The sequence below is a fragment of the Onychostoma macrolepis genome, chromosome 18 (assembly GCF_012432095.1).
Source record: "Onychostoma macrolepis isolate SWU-2019 chromosome 18, ASM1243209v1, whole genome shotgun sequence".
Classification (NCBI taxonomy): Eukaryota; Metazoa; Chordata; class Actinopteri; order Cypriniformes; family Cyprinidae; genus Onychostoma; species Onychostoma macrolepis.
Genome location: NC_081172.1, coordinates 7,877,504 through 7,893,216, shown reverse-complemented (window position 1 = coordinate 7,893,216; position 15,713 = coordinate 7,877,504). Strand labels below are relative to the sequence as shown.

Below are 15,713 nucleotides of genomic sequence, written 5' to 3'. Positions count from 1 at the left end.
AGCATCTGCTGAATGAATAATTGTAAATATAAATGAACAGATTGTCTTCTGTTACACCAAGTTGTTCTATGCTACTTCCATGACAATATCATTCACATCTCTAGTTTTTCCACCTCTCTTTCTCTCTATCTCTATCCCTTGTTCTTTATCTAACACGCATCCAATCTCATCTTAACACTCTCCCTCTCCCATGCTTGTTTAGTCCACCTCCTCAATACAGAAATCCATACCAGTAATCCAGAGGTCAATGACTCCTGTCAAGAGCAAAGAGCTTTTAGATAGTAGTGATGAGGAAGAAGAGGAGGAGGAGGAAGAAGAAGATGAGGAAGAAGAAGAAGAGGAGGAGGAGGAGGAAGAAGAAGAAGAAGAAGATGATGAAGAGGAAGAGAGGAGAGAGAAGAAGGTAGAGGCTTGTAGAGGAGATGTAGTGTACTATAGACTGTAGAATAGTCCTCCAAGTAGTCCCCACACAGGAAGTACAAGATTCCTCTTCCTCTTTGACCTTCAAAGAAGTGCCGTCCCAGTTCCAGTCACTGTCAACGTCATCTGTGTTTGGACCATTTGGTAGTTCTCTGTGGACCCTGTTGATATGAGAATGTAGTCTGAATTGCAAACAAGTGACTCTTGAGCTGGTTGTTTTAAATGAATTGACTCACATGAATTGATTCAGAAAGACTCACAAATGAGTCGCAGACCAATTCATCTGTCTGAAATGATTTGCTCGCTCACTGAATCAGCATCTGATTTTCTCACTAAATCGCAAGTCGTCATCCTACTGAAAATAAACTAGAATTTTACTGTGTTATGTTGTAAATATAGAATGCTAGAATATGCAGTGCCGTTAAAAAGTTTGGGCTTTGGTAAAGTTTTTTTAATGTTTTTAATGCACACCAAAGCTGCAGTTATTTGTTACAGTAAAATACAGTAAGAACAGTAATATTGTGAAATAATATTACAGTTTGAAATAGCAGTTTTCTATTCAAATATATTAAGTGTTGCTTAATTTATGTATTTATTTTTAGAATTGTGTCCTTTTTTCAGGATTCTTTGACGCACAGAAGGTTCAAAAGAACAGCATCTAATTTATTTAGAATTGTAATTGTAACATTTTAAATGTCTTTGCTGAAATAAGTATTTATAAAAAAAAAAAAAAAAAAATCCTTACTGACTCCAAACATTTGAACGGTGATTGTTAATTATCAATTGTTTGCTGCCTCCTCAAGTATGAAAAATCATTGTCCTCCTTATGATTCCCACCCCTAAATGTGTTAGTAGTACCATCAAAAATAGTGTTGTGTGAATATAGTTGATGTCAACATGTCAGTCACTTGTTGGAATCTGACTTGATGGGAACACAAGCAACTTTTTATTATCACCCTCATCCAAATCAGAAACCTGTCAGAAGCATAAGGAAAAAAGAAAGTATTGAGGAAGAGGAGGAGGAGGAGGAGGAAGAAGAAGAGGAGGAGAAAGAAGAAAAGGCCCAAGAAAAACCCAAGAAAGCTATAAAGAAGCCTTTGTCATATAGTATGAGGAGGCCTGAGGTATCTGTACAGTACAGTATCGACAGGAGTGCTGTGACGTAGTGATGTGTTTTCTAGAATGCAGCAGTTAGTCCTAGATACAGTATTTCTGTTGCTGATAATCTTCATTTATGACAATGATAACCAACAGTTGGGGAAAAAAAACATGTTATCTCAACAACAGATGCATGGATTTGGATGTGTCGATAATAATTCTGTCTCTGGCCATTTGGTCTAAGCTGTATTGTGGCCTAGATTTGGTTACAGCAGCAATAGAGGCAAACAGAAAGGAGATAAGAGCTTTCTTTATCACAAACAGAATTCGTCTAAACAGCTTCATTTGCATTTGAAAGGGAATGTGATGGGAAACAGAGAAATAGACGTATTCCCAGAAGATGAGCATATTTCAGTGAATCTGTCTCTATTGTGCCGCTACACATACAGCACGACACAAAAGAACCCAACTTATGCATTTTTCATACATTTCTGTGTTTTCTGGCAATATATGAAACATAGAATTAAATCTGATCCACTGTGACCCTCTGCACAGTTCGTTTGATCTGGAGAATTATAAAACAAACAACGCTGATTCATCAGAATTGAAGAAACCGTTCACCCAGAAATGAAAATCCTGTCATCGTTTACTGACCCTCGAGTCTTTGTTATTTTTGTTTTCTTTTGAACACATGTCCAGGCTTTTTTACATACAATGAACATGGATAGTGGCTTTTGTTAACTCCTAAGTTTCATAAGAGTGGCCCATATGACTTGCATTGGGATTTTGACTGGTGCAACTAGATAATTGAGTCAGAATAGGTTTTGAATCTGAGGTAAACTGAATAAGCCAATTAATTGGAAAGATTCAACTCAAATCTGAATCTGAATGATTACTTCTCTCATGAATGCTCTCATGAATGGACTTCACTGTTTTTTTAGTGGCTGCTGGTCTTTGAAAAAGCCGGTGTGAATTGGCTTTCTCTGCTGTTGTGTTTGTTCAGTTCATTTAATCTTTCAGAGTGCTGCAGACAGACAGGCTATCACAGCCCGTCTAGCTGGTCTGGCCCGCAGTCAGTCTGCTGACCTCTAATCAAGTGCATCCATTTTGTATGCTCACTCTTCTCATTGTCTCTTTGAGAGTCAATTACTGTCCTCTTGCTCAAATTATTCTTATAACACTGTGACAATCTGTGGATTATTGAAATTCATATTCTATCTTTATGCCTCGTGTACATGCGCTTTGACATTGACGTCTCTTAAGACGACTGGACCAATGCCTGACCTGATTCTGTCTAGTGTTTGTGAGCAGTTTTAAATAAACATTTAGTCGTTTAACTTTCATCCTTCACTCCCCTTTGCAATCCCTCCATTTCATTCACAAACATCCCTCTGCATTAATTTTGATTCTCCGAATTAACATTTTCCTCTCTCTGGGGTGGTGGTCTTTAGCTGCAGGCACCCAGCGTGAAGGGTTTCGATTTTGCCAAGCTCCACATGGGTCAGCACAGTAAGGATGATCTCATGGTCATCCAGGAGCCTTTGCCACTTCCTGTGGTCACCAAGGAACAGAGCCCAGCTGAGAACGCAGAGGTGCCCACACCAAAGTCCAAAGCCTCCTCCAAAGCTTCCCGCAATGGCCAGCGGCGCAGGGGCCAGTGAGTCTGATAATTGATTTTTTGATGTTCAGGATCAAACAGAGTTTTTGGTAACACTTTATAATGAGGTTCCATTTGGTAATTTTATTAGTTGACTACATTAGTTATATCTACAGCATTTTTCATTTTTGGTTGATTTCGTTTTTTACTAATCCATTTTTTAAATCAAAAGTTATATTTTTTAACATTAGTTAACTACATTCAGTTAAAATGACCTAACAGTGAACAATATACATCGACAGCATTTATTAATCTTATTTGATTTCATTTCTTTCACTAACACATAACTACATGAGTAAACATGAACAAAGAATTTACATTTACCTTTCCATTTAGTCATTTAGCAGACAATAATTTTATCCAAAGCAACTTACATAGAGGACAATAGAAGTAATCAAAACCAACAACTGAGCAGTAATATGTAAGTCCTGTGACAAGTCTCGGTTAGCCTCACGCAGTATACGTTGCAAGTGTTTTGTTTAATATAATAAATAAAAAGAAAACAAGTAGATAGAATAGAAAAAGAATAGGGAATGCTAGTGGGTCGTTTTTTTATAATAAATAAAAAGAAAGCAAGTGCATGTAATACATACAATGCATGTATATATACACACAGTATTTATTGATCTCAATGTTAATTTCATTTAATTTACCAATGCAATTTTAAAATGATTTTATTAGGTAATATTTAGTTAATGCACTAGAAACTAATGTGAACACAATGAAAATTGTATTTTTTATTCACTTAGACATTAACAAACATTAATTAATGCTCTAAGATTAAGCATTGCTCATTGTTAGTTCATGTTAACTGATGAATAATCTAAAGAGACGTTGTTGTAAATTTTAACTTTTTTTAAACCACAATCTCGTATCAAAAAATCCACCTACAATAACAAGCTGGTTCCGTTTTGCATTGTGCTGCAGTAACCTCATATTAAAATAACTTGTTAGTTTATTGAAAGGCAGGAATGTAGGTAAGAGTGAGTCGACTGCTGATCAATAGAAAGCTTTTTAAAAGGATTACATCTCACACTCTAATCAATAGAGGGGTCTTAGGGGTGAAATTACCACAGATCTCATGTCTTGCAAACATTACAAGTACCTGAAACTTTGTTACAAATAGACAGAAATTATGTAATTCTTTTACATTCCTTACTGCTTAAATGGAATAATCCATATTTCTGGACTATATTTAAAATAAATAAATAAATATAAAATAAAATAAATAAATGTAAAAAAAAAAAACAATTCTCAGTGTTGTGTCAGTGCATTAGTAACACATACCAACTAGTTTAAGCTAGAATAGCCAGTCAGAGATAAATAAATTCCTAGTAATTATGATAGTAAGTCAAAAAGCTGTAGACTAAAAGGGTAGCGAATAGGTAATGGACTCATGACCAAGTCATGAACCTTTGTGTGGTCGCATTAGATCTGAAAGTGCTCTTTAGAAGCATGACAGGATTAGGTCATCGTCCTCTTGCATTTACCCTGGAGACACATGCCTCATCAAAACTGGATGAAGGGTAAATATTGTTGTCTGTCAAGATGAGGATGTCAGGGTTCGGAGGAGTTTGCTCATGTTTGTCATGAATTAGATCCAAGGACAATATTTGTTGACATAGAATAAGGGAAAAAGCATTGTGTTTTCATAGCGTGCTTTAGAATGAAAAGATTTTATGTTGTGTATTTTGCTTAGGATTTCTCCATCAGAGGGTGACTCCATTGGTAGCGACCCACCCAGCGACAGAGGATCACCTGAGGAGGGCATGAGAACCTCTGGTCTGCCTACCGATCCTAAGCAACCACGTAAAATAGCTGCTAATGGATTAAACGGTAAGTTTGCACACATTTTGACTATATTGATGTATTGCATTTTTTCCTCACGATATTGAATTGCAGAGAGATTGAATCTGGTCCCACGTATTTGACGCAGCTGCAATAGTGTCCTATGTAATTATGATATGAAATGATATGATATGATATTATGTACCATAATATGCATGACATCATGAAGCTGGAAATATACCCCATGGAGGACTGGGAGTGCTACAAATAATAAATCAATTTATTAGTTAATAATAATAACAATAATATCATTTTTATTATTATTAGTTAATAATAATAACAATAATATCATTTTTATGAGGTAGACATTTAGAAAGTTTAAGTTAAATGTCTTCTTAAACCTAAAAAATTAAATTCGTTTAAAAATAGCATGTTAATTGTAACAATAAGACAGTGTTTTTATTGTTTACTATAAGATCATTTTTGTTAATTGAAATAAAGCTGAAGTAAATGAAATATAAATATTAGATGAAAACCTTAAGCAAAAATTAGAAGTGTTGCCTTGGCAACAAATTAAAATAAGTTGAAATTGACAGAAATATTAACAGGAATATTTTTTAAAATTAATTAAAATAAAAGCATATAACAAAGTACTAAAACAAAACTTAAAATGAAAACAAAAAATAAAGGTTAATTCAAAATATGTTATAAATAATACTGATATAACATTGCAATAAAGTAAATTTGTAACTTTTATATTTAATGACTAAAATGCTTTTCTTAATCCATTTCTTAATTTCTTTTTACTTAACAAAATGTATTTGGAAAGTTTACATGTGGGCCAACCAATGAAATTTTGACTGACTGTTAAGACACACGCCTTTTGTTTTGTTGTTTGTTTTTTGCTTGTTGACTGCCAAGAAAGGCAAACGATTCCTTGGTTTTATTAAGTTGAAGTCGTAGTTCTACATAATAGCCAGTGGAAGAAGAACATTGGATGTAAGATGTACAGAGAGGAGAAAGTAATAAAACCTGTGTCTTTCAGCTGAAGATTTGTGGCTCTTCCTCTTGATTTCCTCTCTAGTCAGCCCAGCCTCATTCATCCTGCCTCCTTTGTGAAGAATGACTAACACTCGTCTTTACTCTTGGCTGCTTGGGGGTTTTTTTTTTCCACTCTTTCCTTGCTCTCTTTGCCTTTATCTCTCTCTCTCTCTCTGTGTGTTCCTCTCTTGTCAAACAGTGCCTGTGGCGATGACCCTCTCTCAACACTCATTTCTGCTTTACCAGACTAAATAGGCTACAGTCTGACCAGCCAAGAAATGACATGAAATTCAGTCGTAGCACCTCACATTCTCTCTCTCTCTCTCCCTGTCTGATGGCTGTTCCCTTTTAACGCCCTTCCCTTACGAAAATCCTTTTCATCCTTCTCTTCTCGTGATTACGTTCCAGTGATAACAGTGTTTTCCAAGATAAAATACTGTCTTAACCAGCATTCCACTCCAACATGCTTTTACATACAACTTATGCTATATTCCATCTCAATAAATCACATCAGCCATCATTTAACTTTTCTCTCTCTTTTACACTCCCTCCATCCGCTCATCCATGTGTTACTGGCTCACAGGGAAGAATAGAATTGGTAAGAGTGGTGCTGATTTGTACAGTAGCATTAGATTTCATAGTTCTTATTTTTCTTGAACGTCATCCTGTATCATCTTCCAGCTCTTTCACATGTTATTTAAAATGAGTCTCTTTAGAATCAGTGAGACGCTGCCCCCATCTGGTGTGAAATGATATTTGAAAGAAGAGATTCAGATTTTTTACATGCTTTCTTTGTTAGTTGTCAGCACATATGAGGCTGGCTTTATTTTAATAGTGTAGAACTTATGAGATATGTTTATGAATTGTCCATGACAGCGTCATGTATGAATTTCATTGCATTATTTAAAAAAATAATAATAATAATATGTAATGAATAAAGATTTATAATAATGAATAAATGGCATTTATTTTAAGGATGAATGGCACAAATACTTTTCAAACAAAGTATTTCAGAAAAAAAAATTATATGATTATTTTCCAATTATTTTGGGGGCCATTATACACAGTTTTTTTTTAACGAATAACACTTAAAAATACAATCATACTGTAAGTCACTTATGCTCCCCAAGGCAGTAATATTTTAAAATATCATTAACCATTTTTAATTTTAATATACTTTAAAAATGTAATTTATTCCTGTGACGGCAAAGCTGAATATTCAGCATCATTACTCCAGTCTTCAGTGTCATGTGATTTTTCAGAAATCATTCTAATATGCTGATTTGGTGCTCAATCATATTTCAATGTTGAAAACAATTGTGTTGTTTAATGTTATTGTGGAAAGCATAATACAGAATTTATTTGAAATGGGAATCTTTTGTAACATTATTAATGTCTTTTAATGTGTCTTTTGATCAATTTAATGCACCCTTGCTGAATAGAAGTATTAAAGTATTTTTTTAAAATGACTGACCCCAAACATCTGAACAGTCATTTGCACCTGTGAAGTCTGACACGTTTTTATATTCCTTATAGGTCCACCCCCAATGAATGGCATGGATGAGCCTTTATCTTCAGCTTCCATTTTTGAGCATGTGGACCGAATGTCCCGCCCAACAGACGGCCCTAAACGCCCCCCTAATAAAATCCAGCTCATCGCCATGCAGCCGATGCCAGCCCTGCCCTTACCCAGCCCTACAGCCAATAACAGAGCTACAGAGAACGCCAAGCTCAACAAAGAGGTATCCTTCACAACCCATACATCTAATCCACATTCATTTCATATGGCTTCTCCTTAGGGACCCATTTCAAACTTCAAGGTCTATATCTGTTTATGAATTTGATTCACAGCGTCTAAAAGCCTCATCACCAATAATCAATATGTGTTTCTCATTGACTGTTCTTTCTCCTCCAGATCCAGGTGGCTTTAAGGCACAAGTCTGAAATCGAGCACCATCGCAATAAGATCCGCCTGAGGGCCAAAAGGAAAGGCCATTATGACTTCCCCGCTATGGATGATCTCATCGATGGTCTAGGCGACCCCAAAGAACAGGACCGAATCTACCAGAAGGCCCAGATGCAGATTGACAAGATACTTGATCCAGATATTCACATGCCCTCACTGTACACCGAACCCAAGAAAAGGTAAAAAGGGCCTGCAACTGATAATTAGACTAATCCTGAACACAGAATTAAGGCCAGTTCTCACCAAATCTGAATTTTCAGCACAAAATCATGCCCAAATGCATAAAATGTATCTCTATGGACCTCTTAAATATCATACTGTGATGTTCTAGAACTGTTCCATGGAGGAAAAAAAGCTATACTTGAAAACTATAACTTGAATATTTAAAGCCCAAATGCTCACTCAAAAGTGTTTGTGTGTGATTTGCAGCAACAGAGGGAAGCGTTCTCCTAAACAGAGAAGGAAACAACAGCTGAACGGTGATCTGACAGATGCTGACCGAGATAGACTCATAACGACAGACAGTGATGGGACATACAGGAAATACCCAGGAGTCAATAACATTGCATATGTGGTCAGTGTCTGTTTTTCTCTCGTGCGACACTGTACTTCTGCATGTGAATTTGTAATCAACTCCACGCTGTTTGTTCCCATTCTTTCCATTTATTTGTAATTCAAAACATTTTGTAATCAGCTCCATGTAGTGAAATAGCAGGTGCTAATTTCCTTTTTTTTTTTTTGAGAAAATACTGTATAATTTTAGTTGGATATAATTTATCTTAGTTGAAGATTTAATTACACTACCATTATAAAGTTTGGGGTCAGTAAGGTTTTTAAGAAATTAATACTTTTATTCAGCAAAGATGCTTTAATTTGTTCAAAAGTGACAGTAAATATAAATGCTTTTGAAATTTATATTTATCAAATAATCCTTAAAAAATGTATAACAGTTTCCACAGTGTTTTTCAACATTGATAATAAGAAGAATTGTTTCTTCAGGAATAGATTAGCACATTAGAATGATTTCTAAAGGATCATGTGACACTGAAGACTGCTGAAAATTCAGCTTTGCCATCACAGGAGTAAATTACATTGTCAAATATATTTAGGTAGAAACCAGTTATCTAAAATTGTAATAATATTTCATAATCTTACTGTTTTTAACTCTAGTTTTGAACAAGTGATTTACTTGTTCAGCCTTATTGAGCATAAATATTTGTTTTTATTTTGCAGTCGGACCCAGACCAGGGTCCCGAGCATCATAGCCCGTCCCCGACGGATGATGTGTTCCATGGTCCGATTTCTCCTCCTCCTGGCCACCCTCCTCCACCACCACCATACCTGCCCCCTCAGCCGTCTATAGAGGAGGCCCGGCAGCAAATGCACTCTCTACTGGACGATGCCTTTGCCCTTGTATCTCCTTCTTCTCAGGGCAGCACAGCTGGCATCACTCTGCCTGGGGTCGGGCTTAACCCTGGACCCCCACCTGCCTCCAGCCCGCCATCCCGTGGCCCGCGGCCCTGGGGCCCAGGATACCTGCCCTTGAATCCTTACACAGGGGTAAGAACAATCTGCTATGCTTGGATATAGAGATTTGAACAAATTGTTAATGCTAAGCCTTTGGCTCATAAATCGTTCTATGCAATTGTGAATGATACCTCAAATTGTGTGGTTTGCTATTACTTTTCTAAGCGAATAGCTGTATGATTTTCCAGAACACATCCTTGAGAGCACATCCTGTCTGGAAAAACCACTAGATGATCCACATTCATGCGATTAAAAAGCACATGATGAAATCTGATGTATTACTGTTTTCTTTATACAGACCAATACTTAAATGATTTCCCCTTGTCTAAACCTGCGGTTAAACTAGACGTCACGCTCCATTCACTTCCATTCAGACAGGAGACACATGCATATGTGAAGAAGCTTTGTCTTTTATTGCATACCAAAATTTGGTGAACCCTGACCTGCGAATTTGCACTTGTTTGTAGATTAAAAATAAAATAATTTTTAAATATGAAATAATTTAACAGCATTTACATTATGAATAATACTTGTGCTGAATACCTACAACAGTGTTAATAAAATTAGTGTTTTTAATGATTAACTTAAACTGAATGTAGGATGTGCAGGACAGCAAAGGTAATGTAAAAATCCAAAAATACGGGAAATGAGCATTTACAATTAATATCCAACATCAGCCTATATAATTAATAAAAAAATCTCTGATATCACAACCACAAGCATATTAACATATGACCATCCATATTTACATATTAACATTTAAGCATGTATAAAGCATGATTAAATCCATTTTTTCTCGCAGATGCAGTGACTATGTACACTTGTGATTTCTGGTTATGGTGGTTTGATTCAATCAGCTAATTTGTTGATTTCATTGTGAATGTGTTTCGATGTGTGTTAAACCGTACTAGAGTGATTTAAAGCAAACTGGATGCACTGGAATCACATCAGAAGAACACAGAGTTGGGGTTTTCCACGGATTGAGAATAAACTACCCAGAATGGAAGCCTCATCTGTCAACACTGTGTCCTGAATGAAGTATTTCTGTCAGATTGAGGCTTTTTCAAGGAAGGGAAAAGAGGGGATTGCAAAGGCCAAAACATGAACGGTCTAATAACTCAAAGGTTGATTTACGAGTCAGGATGGAGCAGGGAATGGTGCGCTGTCCTTAAAATGGCATTTGCAGCTCAGCTATTTAAAAGCTTTTCTGTTTTCTGGGTCACGGGGTTTATTTAGGCTGATAGATAGAGAAGCTTCGGTTGTGGTGGCACATACAGCTGCTAATGTGTTTCAGACTTAGCAGTGTATTAAAATAAGCCTTTTATGCATTAAAGTGCAATGGATGTGCCAAGAATTATCAACATGTTTAAAGCTCAACAACAGCATGTTTGTGTGTATTCTTTCAGAGATATGCTGAATTAGGTCTGCCAACTTCCAGCGTGCAAGGTTTACTACATCGGTGAGTACATTAAGTCTGATCAGTGAAGGTCTGTGTGATCTTTGGGAGCTACGAGTGATGCTGCCAATCATATTACAATCTTCACTTTAGTGTTTACAGCTTTAATGGATGTAATGTGAGAAATCAAGTCACTTTTTATTAGAGTACAGTGTGGTTTGCTAATAGCTGGAGTCTGATGTCTTTGTATCTCTACAGACAGGGTTTAGGGTCCGGCTACATCCCGTCAGGAGAGGCCCTTCCTGTTGACCAGCTACAGCCGGAGTCGCTTTACGCTGGTCGAGGGGGAAACATAGATGAACTACCCTCCTCTGCCAGGCCACGGCCTGTAGGTGGGACAACAGGTATGAGCTTAATGGCTTTACTAGAAATTCAGTGCTGATATCAAATGTGTGATATTGTTGCAATATCAAGTATACTTTATGCAACATACATGTCGGTTCACAGGTGCCCAGCTACATCATTTAACCCACGTTGGTCTGACAGGTCGTGTAGGTGACAGGCTGCAGCCTGGTGGGTTAAACTGGAGCCCGTATCATGAGGATGACAACAAGCTCGCTAATAACAGAGAGCCTGTAAGTCTGAAATACTCTCCTACTTAGATTTTAAGGGAACAAATCATTTTTTGAAATGGTGTTCAGACTCATATATTGTGAACATCCTCAGTCCTCAGTCCATATAGAATATTTGTTGAAATTAAGCAAAATTTGAACATTTAAAAAATATCAACATAACAATCATGAACATTCTGATGGTCATTGTCACTTATTACACAGCTACTTATCAAATAAATATATAGAAATTTAATAGTGATTTAATTTAATTAGCCATATACTGTTTCTATACCAGGGATTCCCTTTTTTTTTTTTGTTAGCCCCCTTTGACCTAAAATATTTGTTAATATTTCAATATTCACATGTTAATGGTTCTCTGATGTTGGTTAATATTCACATGATCTTCATTTAAACAGTATTATAACTTTTTAGCAAGTGATTTAAAAAAAAAAAAAATAATAATAATAATTTTTATTTTACTGTTTTAAATTAATTAATTAATTATCAGCTTCCTATCAACTCACGAACCCCCAGTTTGGGAAACCCTTCAATATGTATACTGTATACTATCTATAAAATATAAATGTCCATCACAACATCCACACAGGAACAAAATCATTAAAAAAATAAAATAAAATAAAAAATACTGCAATTTTAATTAACATTACATTAATTATGATTATATAAATAATGGCTTTTATCTGTTATTAGGCTGAAAATAAAGTTAAACATCTTTTTTTTTCTTTTTTTTTTTAAGCCTTTATTGTAAAGATGAATGTAACATAAAACTATAACAATCAAAGAATTATAAAACACAAAGCTTCTTTAGTAAAAGAAATCTTGATGAACATTATAAACTGGCTTTGAGAAAGAAATAAAATGCTACATAAAGAAGTGTAGAATGTCTTCTTCAAACTCTTACTTCTATAGCTATTCTCACTCTCTTCTTCCTCAATAAGAGGCATTATTTAACTTTGCTCTGTCTTTTTAACTTTTTAAAAACATTTTCCCCCCTTATTTCTGCCTTCCTTCTTTCTTTCCTTCCTTCCTTCATTTTTTGTTTAGGTTCTTGGCTCTCTTGACTACACCTCCATCTCTGTATTCCAGACCTCCAGGAACGGCCTGAAGGAGCCATCTGCTGCTCCTGCCCACCTGGACTCCCTCGGCCTGGGCTACGCTCCCTCCGCTCCCCTGGAGGAGCCTTCCCCTCCCAACCACTCTTCCGCCTCGCTCATCAAAGCCATTCGAGAGGAACTGATGCGCCTCTCCCAGAAACAGGCAGCGGTACCCAGCTATCACAGCTGAGACCTGCCCCCTCCAGCTCCATCAGGCAAAAACTGCACTACACTGCACTGTACTTCCCATGGAAGTGGCTTTTTTGAGAGGAGGATGACTGTACGTCATGTAGCCTCTGCTGCCACCCGGTGGCAGAGAGCATTAGGACAGGAAGAGTACACGATTATCCTTTATTCCCATGTTCCTGTTTAGCTCCCCCTCGTTGTTCAAAACATAAGCAGCGTTCTGAGACTGAAGAACAATGTTTTTTTACCCTCTTTACAGGCGACTTTATAATTTGGTAGCAAGTGCTCTATACAGACCGGGATAACAAAGCTAAAATATGGCTGCCACACATTCCTGTGGTCTTCTGTTAGAGGTGTGCGTGTGTTTTTCACATTGTGTTGTTTCTTTGCTGTGTACACTGCCTTCACATTTCAATCATTTTATATCTTGCACTGGCTCTTGTAGATTCTCATCACTGAAAACTGCTTTTGATACCTACAAAACGTTTTTGTTTTGTTTTTTTCATTTTTTTGTTACGTTTTATTTCTCAGTGCATCTTCTTCCCATTCACTCATGGTTATGATACTTTTATCTCTGTTTAATAGCCATCAAGCATTTGCCTTCATAATAATAAGCCAGTATTGAGCCCTACGCAGTATTGTCTTATACTTTAGGGTCCAGTAATAGTATTAGAAGTAGTGATGTTTTCCAACTTCTTATGCCTTCATTTGGTTTGGCATCTACAGGAGAGCTGGACGTACTGTGTACAGCTGTTATGTCTGGTGCATTGGAGGAAACTGTGGTAACATTAAAGAAATGTTCCAGGTTCAGTACAACTTGACATATTGTAAACAAATTGTAAAATGTGTTTTCAGTAATGTACTTACAATACAATAATGGATTGGTGGTGAATGAAGGATTCCAAGTTGCCTGCAAGTTGATTGGCTGATTTAAACGTAAATAAATAAAAAAGTTAAACACTTTTAATTAAATAACAAAGTGATTATAATTTATAAAATAAAAAAAAGTAAAATGCCATCAGCTCATAGCAATGAATTCACATTAATTTGGATCAATTAAATTCAGAACTTCAAAAGGATTTTTTAAATGTTTTCAAAAGAATTATCTTAAGCTCACCAAAACTGCATTTATTTCATAAAAAATACAGACAAGAGTACTATTACAGAAAAATACAGACAAGAGTATTATCAAATATTATTAGACTACAATTTACAACTATTAGACTAACCGTTGTGCTGCTTAATATTTTTGTGCAAACTTTTTTCAGTATTCCTTGTTGAATAGAAAGTTCAAAATAACAGCATTTATTTGAAATGGAAATGTTTTTATTTTTAAGATTATAAATATCTTTACCTTCACTTTTGACTAAATACATAATACATACTTGCTGAATAAAAAGTATAAAGTTTAAAAAATATATATATATATTTAATACACTACTCATAATTGTTGGTAATTGATTTGAGGTAGTTTGTGGTCTGCAATAGATGAAGGTTTTTTTGGTCATCTGTACATTTTGTTCTACCGAGGAGGTTTTAGAATTTCTGCAGTATAGTTCCACTTCAGCAAAAGCAAGAAGTGCACATTTTGTCTTTTAAATCCGTCAGGAATGCCTTGCCCCATTGTAAGTGCATTACTGTGAACATGTTTTTGGACGAGTCAGAATGATTGTCTGTGGTAATCAACAGTATGTGACAGACTCATTTTGATCCCAGAACATTCCATTTGTTCATTTTAGTCGATCTGTTTCTCAAAAACAGAAATTGGGATAATCTGAATAAGCCAGTACTTTCAGTATTACCACTGTGTAAATGGCATTGCAGTTTGAATTATTTAAACTCAAACTATTGATTAAGATCAGGCTTTTTGCCCAACTGTATTTTCATCATTTCATAGCAGAATTTTATTATAATAATTATTATTCCAGGATGCACTATTGCTCATTAAACTGCTGTTGATTAAATGGGTGCAGTATATTCCTCTGTCTTCATGCTTTTGATGTGTTAGAAAAGCATAAATTTGTAGTATTAGACTTGCTAAAACACTGATCCCTTGGCTATTTGTACTTCATTTCATGCTGAAATTGTGTTCTTGCCTTTGTGCTAGATCTATTTTTGTGTTCATGTTGCAAACAGGAGCTTCATTTGCTCCAAGAAAAAGGACACTTCTGTTTGAAGACACTTCACTTGATCTGCCCTTGTTTTTTTGTTGGAATGGGTTTTTTGATTTCGTCTCATTGGAACTACCTTGACTTGTAGTTAAAAATCTGCTGACTCTTTATTTAAGTGACAATTAAAAATGATTACCGTATGACTGACTGTTGTTTGCTTTATCAACCTTTACTAACTTACAGATACGGAGCGCTGAAACCTGACCGGTGTTCATGTTTAAATTAGGCTCAATTCAGAGTTGCTTTGTCTGCAGGGTTGATTTGAGTTGATTTGTGTATCATAGTGGATAAACTGGTTTACTTTGTTTACTTTGTAATTTCTAAAGTAGTTTTTTCATTCTTACTAAAAATACATTTCCTATAAACTTGCAAAAAAAAAATATATATATATATATATATATATATATGGTTTATGCAGCTTTTAAGCATTATCCTTTTCAAAGCTTGAAATACATTTAGTTGGCACATTAAAGCAACTATGCCTGTCGACAACAACTGAAATATCTAAAAATGGCTTCTCTAAAACAATATATGCCTTTATTTTTGACATTTGAACCATTTACAGTATATTTTCCATCCATATAAATTAGTCACCTACTTTATTTTGCATTTACAGGCTACAACCTATAGATGGCGCCAAATGCTTGTTGGTTTATACCCATTGACTTCCATTATATGGAGTAAAATATATATTTCTTACAATATCCTTTGTGTTTGACAGAATAAAGTACAGT

The 15,713-nt window shown here is 35.6% G+C and overlaps 1 protein-coding gene across 3 annotated transcripts in view; it reads left to right on the top strand.

Annotated features, from left to right (window-relative positions):
- Positions 1-15,128, top strand: part of si:ch211-1e14.1 (UPF0606 protein KIAA1549) — a 55,704-nt gene extending 40,576 nt beyond the window's left edge. For 2 of the 3 annotated variants that reach the window (XM_058751738.1, XM_058751737.1), the window contains exons 12-21: positions 2,970-3,175; positions 4,875-5,011; positions 7,541-7,746; positions 7,920-8,149; positions 8,400-8,544; positions 9,204-9,530; positions 10,904-10,956; positions 11,152-11,297; positions 11,401-11,528; positions 12,573-15,128. In XM_058751738.1, the coding sequence (XP_058607721.1) occupies positions 2,970-3,175; positions 4,875-5,011; positions 7,541-7,746; positions 7,920-8,149; positions 8,400-8,544; positions 9,204-9,530; positions 10,904-10,956; positions 11,152-11,297; positions 11,401-11,528; positions 12,573-12,812 (1,818 nt within the window). In that variant the 3' untranslated portion in view covers positions 12,813-15,128. The remainder of the gene's footprint in view (positions 1-2,969; positions 3,176-4,874; positions 5,012-7,540; positions 7,747-7,919; positions 8,150-8,399; positions 8,545-9,203; positions 9,531-10,903; positions 10,957-11,151; positions 11,298-11,400; positions 11,529-12,572) is intronic. The other variant, XM_058751739.1, reaches the window with a different exon arrangement.
- Positions 15,129-15,713: the final 585 nt, after the last annotated feature.